The 12,930-nt window shown below is 37.0% G+C and overlaps 1 protein-coding gene across 1 annotated transcript in view; it reads left to right on the top strand.

Annotated features, from left to right (window-relative positions):
• LOC150083405 (lysosomal dipeptide transporter MFSD1-like) overlaps positions 1–12,930 on the top strand; it is a 98,339-nt gene that overhangs the window by 72,304 nt on the left and 13,105 nt on the right. Inside the window, exons 9-10 of the mRNA XM_090377248.1 lie at positions 1,989–2,097; positions 4,957–5,094. Coding sequence (XP_090233374.1) covers positions 1,989–2,097; positions 4,957–5,094 — 247 coding nt within the window. The remainder of the gene's footprint in view (positions 1–1,988; positions 2,098–4,956; positions 5,095–12,930) is intronic.

The following is a 12,930-nucleotide window of genomic DNA, read 5'->3' as shown; positions in this document are numbered from 1 at the left end:
TGTTATCAATGTTGGTGTAGATGGAACCCTTCTGTATCAACCTCCAATTAAATGCAATGTATACACTGCTGAGATATACGCCATAGAAATAGCCATGGATCTGATTCATCTACTACTATTTCCATACAGAGTGATATAAACAGACTCATAAAGTGCATTTTGGGTCTTACAACAGAATTTACATCTTCACCCCCCACAAGAAAAATGCAATGTCATTAAGAAGTTTAAGAGAAAACACAGAGTTATAAGAATATGCTGGATTCTAGAACATATTGGAATCACTCAAAGTGAATGTGCCAATCAAGGTGCTAGAACTGTTAACAAGCCCTATTGTTGAAACTTAAAATCTGCTGACTATAAACTCCAATATTCCACACACCAAAGATCATTTGAAATAGATATGCCAGAATTAAACCAAGAATAAACTTCAAATCAGACTAGAATTACAATACTGGAACTCCTGTGACAGTCACACTCAGTTTACAATCAAGCATATTATTATTGGCTGTCTCTTAAACAGGCATGTCAAATAGCATTTTCTTCCTTCATGCATAAGCATGACATCATGACTTTGCAGCATATATTACAGGATATTGTTGATGTATTTACTGTTCTTAAAACTTAAGCAGTGCTTTAATCAAATATATACTAAAACAAAAAAAGAAATTTAAATCATGAGAAACCATTTGAAAGGCATAATAGGGGTACAGTAGCTAATGTGCTCATAAACCAACATCGTTTGTTGTTACTAGACCACTTGATAAAAGCATGTACGCCGAAACACTAATTTGTATTATCAGTGTAATACCATAAATACATATTAAATGTTTTTTTTTTATTACATTGTGAATGCATCAGTTGAGCTGGTGTGTATATATATATATGTCCAAATTGGATAAGTTATAGTGTAATGTAATGTTTAACGCTTTACATAAAGTTCGCCACTACTTGATATTTTGATGTTAGATTTATAGTAAATTATCTTAGGAATTAGCCATTCCTTTTTTTCCGTTCCTTTTCGCATTCTATTGATATATATTTTACCAGCTCTTACTATTTAACCAGGATCCCTACTATTAGGGTCAGGAAGTTACACTCCCGGTTTTATCCGATGTATTATCGATAAATTGCTTTTCCTTTTCTTTTTCACTTTTATCTATCCTCTTGCCTTATTTTTTCATATCTCACGAACTATTAGAGTAATTCGAGGGGGAGTGAGGTACTATTGCTTTAACTACACTACTTTCCGTTCGCCTTTAGTTAGCTAATTTAGCCATTTTCAGCAAATATTGTTCAGCAAATATTAATAATTTCTCAGTTGTGCTTATAATGTTGCAGCGATCGGTCGGGCTAAATATCATCCAGCCTGTATTCTTACAAATTATGGTTAGACATACCCCCCTTTTTGGACGGCTAGATTTATACTGATTTATAGTCTTTACTATAACCTAATTTTAAATTAGATGAATTATCCATTATTATGGATTTTTGGTTTTGGCATACAGGCAGATGATAACAGAAACCGATGGCTCAGTCTAACATGGGTTGGTTATTTTGTAAGGGTTTAGCCCTCGACAAAGTCTCTTGCAAAATGGGTTTCCCATGTAAGGCTTATTATGTTAACTAACTTAATATTTTATATTTTTTCATGTATTTTTTCATGTATACTGGATGTACGGTTGGTCTGTGGCTACATCGATTTTCAAACTATGGAGGTACTTACATTACACTATAACTTATCCAATTTGGACATACCTAACGTCCGATGTAATATTCTATCGTTTGATGGCATTAATCGGTTAGTTCTATATGTAACACTTAATAATTTTATATATTTTTTACAATTTAAACTCTGTAATATTTGGATTCTATATATATATATATATATATATATATATATATATTAATAATCAATTAATACATTATTTAGTTTTCTGAAGCCATTTCAGATAAATATTTTTACATTTTGATTATTTTTTTCCCTTCAGCAAATTTATTCATGATAAATATGGCTTTGATCTTAAAACTTCTGCGTATATGTCAGGAGCAGTTTATGATGTGTCTATGGTTTTATCTCCATTTCTTGGTGGAATAATTGTAAGTTTTTCACAATTATATTTTTATCATTTTGTTAGCTCTAAATTGTAATTCAATATTTACCTCAATAATAATGTTAATTTAAAAGATCCATTCAACTTATAAGATCCCCTAATTTATTCAGGAGAAATAATACATGATGGAATGACATTTATATAATTTTTCAACATAGTCTCCAAAACATTTCACACATTTCTTGCATCTTTGTTCTCAAGCTGTGAAGTCTGCATTATTAATATTATTATTATTATAAGCCATATGGTGCAAGAAACTTAAGGCTTATGCTGCACCAGCCAAAAAAAAAATTCCCAAGAGAGAGAGAGAGAGAGAGAGAGAGAGAGAGAGAGAGAGAGAATCAGAAGTAGAAAGGAATCACCAAGAAAGAGAAAAATGATGATATCCAGCTCAAGACCCTGGGTGTGCCAAGCCTATAGTCACCAGATGTGAGCCCCTGGCATTTGAAGGGTTACTGAAGAATATTTTTAGCCCACTGATGGTACCAAATGCTACTTATTGGCAATGAAAGGAGTCTTTCCTTGTTGGAAACAATCAGAAGTCATTCGCCAGTAAATTCTGGCTGGTAGAATTTCTCCTTCAGAACCATTGAATAGTTGTTTCTTGTAACTGAAGTTCCGTTGGCAATGCAGTGTGTGAGAATGACAATCAGCATCCCATACTGCATTCTCAAAAATTACAAACATTTTTCTCTGCAGCAGTTTATCAGTGTGCTTCAGTGGAAGTGCAGTAATACACTACAACCAAAGAAATTTTGTGGAGATTAGCACTTGGTCTTCACTGGACTTCGTACATCATGGCATAGTTGAATATGCACCATTAAAAATGAAATCAAATCAAGCACTTGGTCAAGCACCACATTTCCTCATTGGTGACATTTGCTAATCATCGCCTCATTGGATGCATGTTGGTACAATTGTTCTTATGCCCCAGGCATCCATTTGGCTGAAAATCTGCACATTTTGAGGTCTTCAAGCAAAATTGCATGCATAGAACTCACAATATTGAAGGGTCATCCACTGTCTGTTATCTGTCCTCTATAGCTTTTGCCTCAATACTGGTAGTGCAGGCATTGAATGGTTTGTTTATGGCCTTGCCATGCTTCATTATCACACAATTCTTGTGGATCTTACATGCCCAACTTCATATATTTTTTGCATCTATCAGCTCTCTAGGACTCACATCTGGCATTTTCCAGCAAATGCTAATAGAACTTTCTCAGATGAGAAATCAGATAACACCTGCTCTTTTAAGGAAAATGCCATTATCACTATATCAAATGTGCTTAAACAGGAACACTATCAGAAGCTTTCTGTTATGCAGTCATTTTATAGAAGACATTTTTTTTAGACATTTGATAATACATTTGTGAAATGAAATCAGACCTTATAACTTGAATATACCTTACAGTTTTCAGATTAATTAGTCCTTTTGTATATAAATGCAAATATGCTATCAGTAATGGAGATATACATCATGTATCATATCCAAAAGTCAGGTAATCGAATAAAATCCTTAAAAATCGGGAAAAAATAAAAAAATTATGCAATTAAATATACCCAAGAGTGAGAAAATTAATGAAATTCTTAAAACTTTGCTACTTATATAACAAAAATTTATTTAAATAAAATGATATGTTAATTTATAATAATAGTTATCAACCTTACATTAAATTTATTATTCAGAAATCTCTGTCTGAATCATTGTGAATATGACTGACAATTTGAATGTAGCACCAACTTTTAATTATATAAAACACTATATTCAACAATCCTATTAGTCACTGGCTTCCTATCATGACAGACATTATGTACCTTTCAGTTGTTACTTCTAGGCTATGGTACATTCAATAAAGATTATTTAATTTATAAAAGCTATCGGGTACTACTCTATTCCATCCAAAGCATGTATCTGGGCACTCCACCATCATCATATGATCCTTATAGATAAGTTCTGTTTGGATTGTGAGTGTGAGACACCTTGCTTCAGACCAAAGTTTTCCATCATATCATTTCTCTCTCTCTTGATATTTCAAAACTGAGAGTACATAAGATACAGCCACTTATTTTTTCTGGTAATTACTGTTGAGTATAGAATTACAGTACTAAAATTGTATCAGATTGAATATTTATTGGATTGACATTATGGCCAGATTTCATGTTACTATTGATTTCTTAAAGCTGACTTTTGTGATGGTTATGATATACTCAGGATACATGACAACCAAGATGAGTCATTCAGTAAACATCAGTATTGCATCATAACTTCTGGGTTTTTTGTATTTTTTCACCTGCTTGTGGGCTGCAAAATGTTATTTGAAATTTTATATTACAAATTTTAAAATTCCAGCACCTTCAGATTTATGTGAAAAAGTATAAATACTCTATTAGCATCATTCTCATAATAAATAATACAGCTTTGTTCTTAAATTTTAACTGCATTCAGTCAAAAACAAAAAAAAGTAGCTAAATGGATTAAAGGATATCATTCAAATATGTAAAGTTACTGTGATAGTACAAATCATTCTTGGACTCTCAGCTTTCCATTCTATTTTGTTGGATTTTTATTGAAAAAATCCAATAGAAAGTAGGGGATAGCATGCAATAAATAGTGAATAGAAAGCTTGCTTAACACCATTCATCCATCTTCCTCTTGGTCTGCCTCCAGGCTTATTCATATTTCTGACCACCCTTTCCATGGTTTTTGCAGTATAATATGCATTACTTTTAATACGTCACAGTCAGAGTCCCATCAGTGACAAATTATCGAGATTATACTATATTAGAATTTGTATTATAATACTTAGTACCATTTGCTGACATTTCTTTTCTCTGTATTTTATAGGATGTGTTTGGAAAGAGAGGGTATTTAGCCATTTCTTGTGCCATTCTTACTTTACCAGTATTTGGATTGCTTGCTTTTACTATGGTGCATCCATTGGTATCCACTTTATGGCTAGGAGTGACATATTCAGTTGCTGCTGTAAGTCAAAAAACTATTACCTGGAAACCTAAGCATATAAATCTTAAGTTAAAACTGTTAAATTTTGCAATATTAATAAGTATAGCTTTTCTTATAAAATAAAACTTAGACCTTTCTGTAAAGTTGTTTGAATGAAGAAATGTAAATATTCATGAACTGCCTTTCACGAATTTGTTTCTCATACAATGTTGGGTGTGTTTTTTGTTGATATACACTGATGAGCCAAAACATTATGACCACCTACCTAATATGATGTTGGTCCTCCACGTGCAGCCAAAATAGTGAGGCAGGGATGCTACAAGATTTCTGATTGTGTCTTTTGGTTTCTGGTACCAACACGTAACCAGCAGATCCTTTAACTCCTGTAAGGTACGTGGTCGAGACCCAGCAGATCGGAGTTGCTGTTCCAACACAAACCACAGATGCTTGATGGGATTGATCTCTGGGGAATTTGGAGGCCAGGGCAATACCTGGAAGTCTTCCTCATGTTCTGCGAACCAGTCTCGAACAATCCGGGCGGTGTGGCATGGCACATTATTCTACTGAAAGATGACACCGCCAGAGGGAAAGACCGTTACCATGAAAGGGTGTACCTGGTCAGCAATGGTGTTTAGGTAGATATCAGAGTGCCCGGCGCATGGATGACTGGACCTACGGTATCCCAGCAGAACATCATCCAAAGCATGATACCATTGCCATCAGCTTGTTTTCGTCCCACAGTGCATCCAGGTGCCATCACTTCCCCAGGTAAACAATGCACACATACCCAGCTGTCCACATGGTACAACAGGAAACTGGATTCATTGGACCAGGCAGTCTTCTTCCAATCACTCAAGGTTTGGTTTCGATGCTCGGGTGCCCATTGTAGGTGCTGTCGCCGGTGAACTGTGGTTAGCATGGGCACTCGGAGTGGCCTGTGGCTGCATAGCCCCATTTTCAGCAGGGTTCAATGTACTGTGTGTTGTGACCATCACCAGCATTCCAATTACTGGCGAGTTGCGCCACAGTCGCCCTTCTGTTGCCAGGTACTGTCTGGGAGAGCCTTCGCTCACCTCAAGCATTGATGATCCGTGGTCATCCAGCACCTCGCCTGCAGTTCATGGGTTCCCCCTCCTCGGACCACTTTCGGTACGTACTAACCACAGCTGACCATGATCGCCTCACCAGCCATGCCATTTCGGATATGCTCTGACCCAGTCATCTGGCCATTACAATTTGGCCTTTGTGCTAAGTCTGCTGCCTTTCCCATCTGAAAAACAAGAGTAACACTGATTAACAGAGCTCACTATCAGGTGGTTTTTTACACAGTGTCCCGACCCACACATGCACCGTAGTTCACCTGCAGTTTCTTTGATTTGCATAACGACTTGCTGGTCATAATGTTTTGGCTCATCGGTGTAATTTGGTTGAACCCAATTATATCAAAAAATTATATAAGTGGTAATGTACATGCATGCACCAATGACTCACCTCTCTGCATGCATTGTACATTACCACTTACAGCCGGAGGGCGCTGTGATCGTGGAGGTGAACTGATGCATCTGCAAGAAGCTCCACTTGATGTAAACGACGGGTAGGGACCGACAGTGGCAGGGAGGATTACTTGGATTTTCCGGCTTCAAAAACCATAGAACTTGGATTCTTCATGTTGTGTACAGATGAAAACAACTATTATTATTCAAGCAAGCTAGTTAGTTATAGTTGTTTTTAGCTGTTGGTTTTTTGAACGTGTTTACGTGCAATACAATTGTTACAGCGTTGCCGATTTTGATATTGCAACGCCTCAAAATTCCAAAAATTGGGATAAATTTTCAATCAAATTAGCTGAATACACAATATTTGTGAGGGGAAATGTGAATTTCACTTAGATTAAACATATTCTTGCGTATAAGAGTATCTTTCTTTGTGTGTGTGTGTGGCTGTTTTCCCGCCAAAACTGGAAAACGTTGCATCTTGGGTTTTAATAGGCCCACAACGATAAAATATACTTTAAATTACTCCCCTGGATATAAGGAACATTATAATAACAGCAAAATGACTGGCAAAAACCAAAACTCAAGGGAAAAAAACTGAAATATCTAAAAATATCAATCGCAATCTTGACTTGAAGGACCTGCCTGAAGAAATTACAAACAAAGACTTAGAATCTTGCCACCTTAGTGTAAAACAGGGTAGAAAATACAGATCAAAAGGAGAATGATAATTTAGAGCCACAGGTAACAAAAACAGAGGAGGAGGAGAGGAAATTTCAGCTTATAAATCAAATAGAGGATCCCATAAGACAAATTAAAGAAATGAAACTGTTCCTAGAAGAGTTTCTTTATAAACAGAAAAATAGGATTACATCTGCAACAAGATTGCAGATAGTGAAATGCTGGTCTGTTTTGGAACAGAGTGGTTGAATTAATACAGAAAACAAAGTATTGAATGCAAAAGTAGAAATGGTGACTGAAAAGAAGAATAATTATAAAGAAATAAATACTTTGACTTACAACCAAGTAGCAAGGGCCACCAAAGCAGATTCATCACAAACTAAACAAACCAACAATAAGACTAAGGAAATACCAGAGGCAAAAGAAACAAACTTAATCATTATAATGGCTAAGCCTGACTATACATACAAATCCAGCAAGGCAGTCAGGGATACTGTCATGACAAAATTAAAACCTCATTTGAAAGAAATAAAAGTGAATAACATGAGAAAAATAATAGATAATGGAGTTTTAATTGAAGTAACAAATAAAGAAGATGTTAAAAAGATTTACTACCTCTGGGTTGGTTTCAAACTGGGACTGCAAACAGAAAAGCCAAGGGGCAGGAACCCCAACATTATTATATTTGACATCCCTGAGACAAACTCTGGAAAGAGGTCTTATGTTCGATTTCTACAACAAAGCCGACCGGGCTAGCCGAGTGGGTAAAGTACCTGCCCGGCAACCCAAAGGTCGCGGGTTCGATTCCCGCCTCGGGCTTGGATCAAAGTACACCAAAACCTTGGGAGGTGCAATATGGCCACAGAAGCCGATGCGCCAACAACTACCAAATCAAAAAAAAAAAAAAAAAAAAAATCATCTACAACAAAAACTTTATCAATATAATGGAACTGGATGAGTTTGCCAAAGAATTTCTTCTAAAGAGAGGGACAAAAAAACAAAAGAAATGGGCAATTCAATGTCATTGTGGAAGTGTCACCCAGAATTTGGAAAAACCTACAAGGACAGCAAAGAAATCTATGCTGGCTGGACCAGCCATAAATTCAGGGAATTCTTTCCTGTACAAGAAGTGCTTTAACTGTCATAAATATGGGCATATTTCCAGAGACTGCAGTCAGAATTACCCAGTCTGTGGCCACTGTGCAGTCAGTGTCCACTATTACAAGAACTGCCAAAATAAAAATCAGCAGCCAAAATGTGCTACCTATAAAGTAGCACTGCTGACTGACTATGCACATAGCATCAGGGATGATAAATGCCCCTGTTATAAAAAAATGGTAAAATTTATACAATCTAGGACCAACTATGGGCCAGATTGAAAACGTAAATGTGACTAGGGTTCTAAATCTTATTCAATTGAGTGCTCAAAGAGCAAGAGCCGTTGTAGATCAGATCAAACTCAAATTGGAAGAAAATAATATAGATATCTTGGTACTCCAAGAGCCCTACACACATATGAGTAGGGTTCAAGGATACCCAAGGGACTATAAAATAATAGAATACACCTCAGATGTCCCTTCTACAGCGATAGTAGTTAAAAATACTGACCTTACAGTCACAAAGGTGGGTCACCTCTGCTCCCCAGGGGAGTGTGTGCCCATCTCACCAGTGCTGTAGGACAGTTTTACATTATTTCACTATATTCCAGACCAGGTAAAGATATAAATCCAACTATTGAATACCTACAAGTAGTCACAAACTTGCCACCTACTGCAAATATCATAGTGTGTGCTGATGTCAACTGCCAATCAGCCTTATGGCATAGCTGTACGGAAGACAGAGCAGGCACCACAATGGTCAGATACTTTCAGACTATATAGTCACCTCACCCTTTCAAGTGCTAAACCAACCAAATAACCTCCCAACTTTTAGCAGTACCATGTGGGAGAGTGACATTGATGTTACTCTTGCCACCAATTCAATAGCTTATAAAATATTATAGCCAGCCTGGACTACATCAGCTCATAGAGCCATTTCCTACAAACTAAACTGGCAATTACAAACAACCCAACACTCCCTGTTGGATATCAAAAGATATAACCTTAAAAAGGCAAACTGGCAGATTTTCGCAGAACATACAGCAGCTGAGCTGCAAAAACAGGAAAATGAGTTGTCTAGATCAGGCAACTGTAGCCCGGACGAGCAAGCACTGACTATGACAAACATTTTAACAAAAACAGCAACCCTGTTTATCCCACGGAAAAAACCAAGGAAGCAGGTAGTTCCCTGGTGGTGCCCCGAACTGACTATACTCAGAAGTAGGGTACACCAGGCGAGGAGACATTTTCAAAGAGCCAGAACATCTTGGCCACAAAATGAGGTGGATGCACTGAGAGATTCTTATAGAACTCTCAGGAATCAGTATACAGCCCTCATAAGAGACAAGAAAAAGGAGTGCAGGAGGCACTTGGTGGGAACTACTGGAAACAATAACCCTTGGGGAATTGTCTACAGAATAGTGACCAACAAGCTGCCAAGAGGAGATGTCTTAGAAACTACTGTCAAACCAGATGGAATTCCAACCCTGAGTTCGATTCTGTAAATAACATCCTAGACAGTATTATTCAGACTGTAACTAGGGGTCATTCTCCCACCCAGCTAGACATTATAAAAGAAAACACTGAATATGATAATGCCAATATTGAACCTCTGTTTACTATACAAGACTTAGAAATAGCACTATCTAAAACCAAAAACAGTAAATGCCCAGGTTTTGATCTCTTAGAGGTTGAGATTATCAAAAACTTAGCAGAAATAGCACCAGACAAATTAATAGCACTACATAATAACTGTATGACAGAAGGTATATTCCCAAAAATATGGAAAAAAGCAGTGTTAAGATTAATTCTTAAAAACCCTGAAAAACTCCCTACTGATCCCAAATCATATAGACCAATAGCCCTACTCCCTGTACTAAGGAAAATATGAAAGACTAATATATAGCAGATTAGCTCAATATTACATAGAAGCAGGTTTACATTCCAACAATCCATACGGTTTTAAGCAGGGCAATTCTACGGAGGAATGCCATTCACCACCTACTGACAACAGTTAAAAACAGAGGAGAAATACAAATATGCTAGCAATCTCCATTGACTTTGCTGGGGCATTTGACTCACTCTGGTAGCCTAGTGTCCTTAGGAGACTCCACCAGGCAAATGCCCCACAAAATCTCTATAAGGTAATAAACAGCTATCTTACAGACAGAAGTGTCTCAGTATGCACAAGGTTCCAGGGATTGACACACCCTGTGAATAAAGGCTGCCTGCAGGGTTCAATCGTTGGCCCTTTCTTCTGGAACATTATTCTGGACGAATTTCTGGCCTTGGATCTGGGCCTGTGGAAAGCCAGGCCTTTGCAGATGACATGATTTTCCTTGTAAAAGGTAACACGCGAGTGGTTGTAGAGCAAAGATCAAATGCCGCCTGCTTGCAGCTGCAGGAGTGGGCACAAATGCACATGCTCAAAATATTGCCTGAAAAAACCAAACATACTTCTAAAAAGGCAATTTGGACATAAGATGTCCACAATTCAAAATTAACACAACCACTATAAAAATGGTAACAGAACTAAAATATCTTGGAGTGACCTTTGATTCAAAATTAACTTTTTACCCCCATTTGATCTACTTGGCGAAGAAAGTGAGAAATTATACAGGTATGATTGCCAGGATCAATCGAGCAGACTGGGGACTCAAAAGAAAGACCCTGGTAATCATATACTATGCAATGTTCCTACCTGTTATCACCTATGGAGCCGGTGCGTGGTTCACCTGCTCGGCCATAGTAAGAAATAGAAACAAATTAGAATCGATACAAAGGACAATACTACTCACTATTACCAGAGCATGTCGCACAGTAAGCACACCTGCGCTACAGTTGCTGGCTGGAGCTCTCCCATTTTACCTGGAAGTAGCCAAAAGAGGCTTATATTATAGATTTAAAAAAGGGCATACCCACAGAATTTCTGGGGATAGTCCTTGATACAACCAACACCTTCAATGCTGAAAGAAAAAGAATAGCCACCACAAAGCTCCATGAGCTATGGCAAACAAAGTGGGAGCAGGAAACCAGAGGTCTGGTTATCAAACGGTTTTTCCCACGGGTTTCAATGGTTAGCCCAAAGCCACCTAAGTGGTATGCCCCTGGACTTTTTGCAATGTTTATATTGACAGGTCACAGCTCCCTAAAGGCAAAATTAACCTCCTTAGGGCTGACTGATGACCCAAACTGCACCTGTGGCGAGAGTGAAGACTGGGCACACATTCTATATGAATGTATAATATAATGACATCCCCAGAACAGAGCTAATAGCACAGATTGGCCCCCTTCCCAGGGGAGAACATCTGTTCATCATAGAAGAGGAAAATTATAAAGCCTTTACATCTTTCACACAGAAAGTATTCGAAATGCGCAGAACAGTCCAAAGAATGGCAGTTCAGCCCTCCAGCAATTAAACAATAATTGATAGTTAATTATTCACTATTACTTTCCACTCTCAATCACAACTGCAAGAACCATTATTGCTTACCCACATGATTGGAAATAGTGCTAACCAAGCTGAACTCTATACTTTCCTGACACAAATACACATATATAAATTCCTCTGATGCCAAAATGGAACAAATTATTATATTACTAAAGAATAATAAAATAAAACTGTTAAATAATATAGGACCTGGCACATTTTGGCCTCAGCTGCCCTTGTGCCCCTAAATACCAATACCAAAGTTCTTCATATGATAACTGAAACTTTGAGATTAACCACAAAACAGAAAGTAAAAATCTGTTTAACACACAACTGCTACTGGTACTGAGTTTGCTAGGATACAGAGGTAAATAAGAAAGGTAGAACTGAAAGCATTTAGCGGAATAATGGTGATATTAAAACATGTTTATACAGTACAACCTTGATGTAACACAGGCATCATGGGACAATTTTAACACTAAGGTTAAAAATAAAATTTTTAATATGAATACACAATGACTGTGAGACGACCGATTAATCATTTTTTACATAAGCTTTTTTACATAAGCAAATTTAATTTCATGTGGTTTTTTTTTTCTTTTATTTTTACTATTTTTCCTTCAGTGGATAAAATGGTTTAAGCATTTTAAATATCAAATGCACCATTACTATAGTTTTTTTTTTTTTAATGCTGTACTTTAAAAAGTATAGTGCATAAATAGAAAATAAGGAACAACTCAACCACGTAATCTAAGTCATACATAAGAATTAAAAAAAAAAAAAAAAAGCTAAAAAAAAAGTTTTTTTAAAAGATATTCCTAGGAATTACCATGCAGAAATTGTTTTCCATAGAAAATAAGGCAATATAGCTGAGCTGGGTTACATTCTGGATCAGACTATGGGATCCCCCCCCCCCAAGGATATACTACTTGTTTGTTTGTTATTTGGGAGCATTAGCAACTAAGGCCATATTGCTCCGGGGATATGCGGTGGTCATTCCCTGACCTTTCCACATCCTCCGTATTTGGTGGGCACTGGCTCGAACCCCAGTCTAATCAAGAAGTGTGTGCTACGCACTGCTGCTGCTGCTACTCCTGCCCACCTGGCTACGGAAGTGCCTGGATATACTACTTGTTTGTTTGTTATTTGGTTTTTA

This window comes from Mastigoproctus giganteus, chromosome 7 (genome assembly GCF_048544385.1).
Source record: "Mastigoproctus giganteus isolate SK-2022 chromosome 7, ASM4854438v1, whole genome shotgun sequence".
NCBI classification, from domain to species: Eukaryota; Metazoa; Arthropoda; class Arachnida; order Uropygi; family Thelyphonidae; genus Mastigoproctus; species Mastigoproctus giganteus.
Note: the sequence above shows the minus strand (reverse complement) of the source record. Positions and strands in the feature narration are given on the sequence as shown.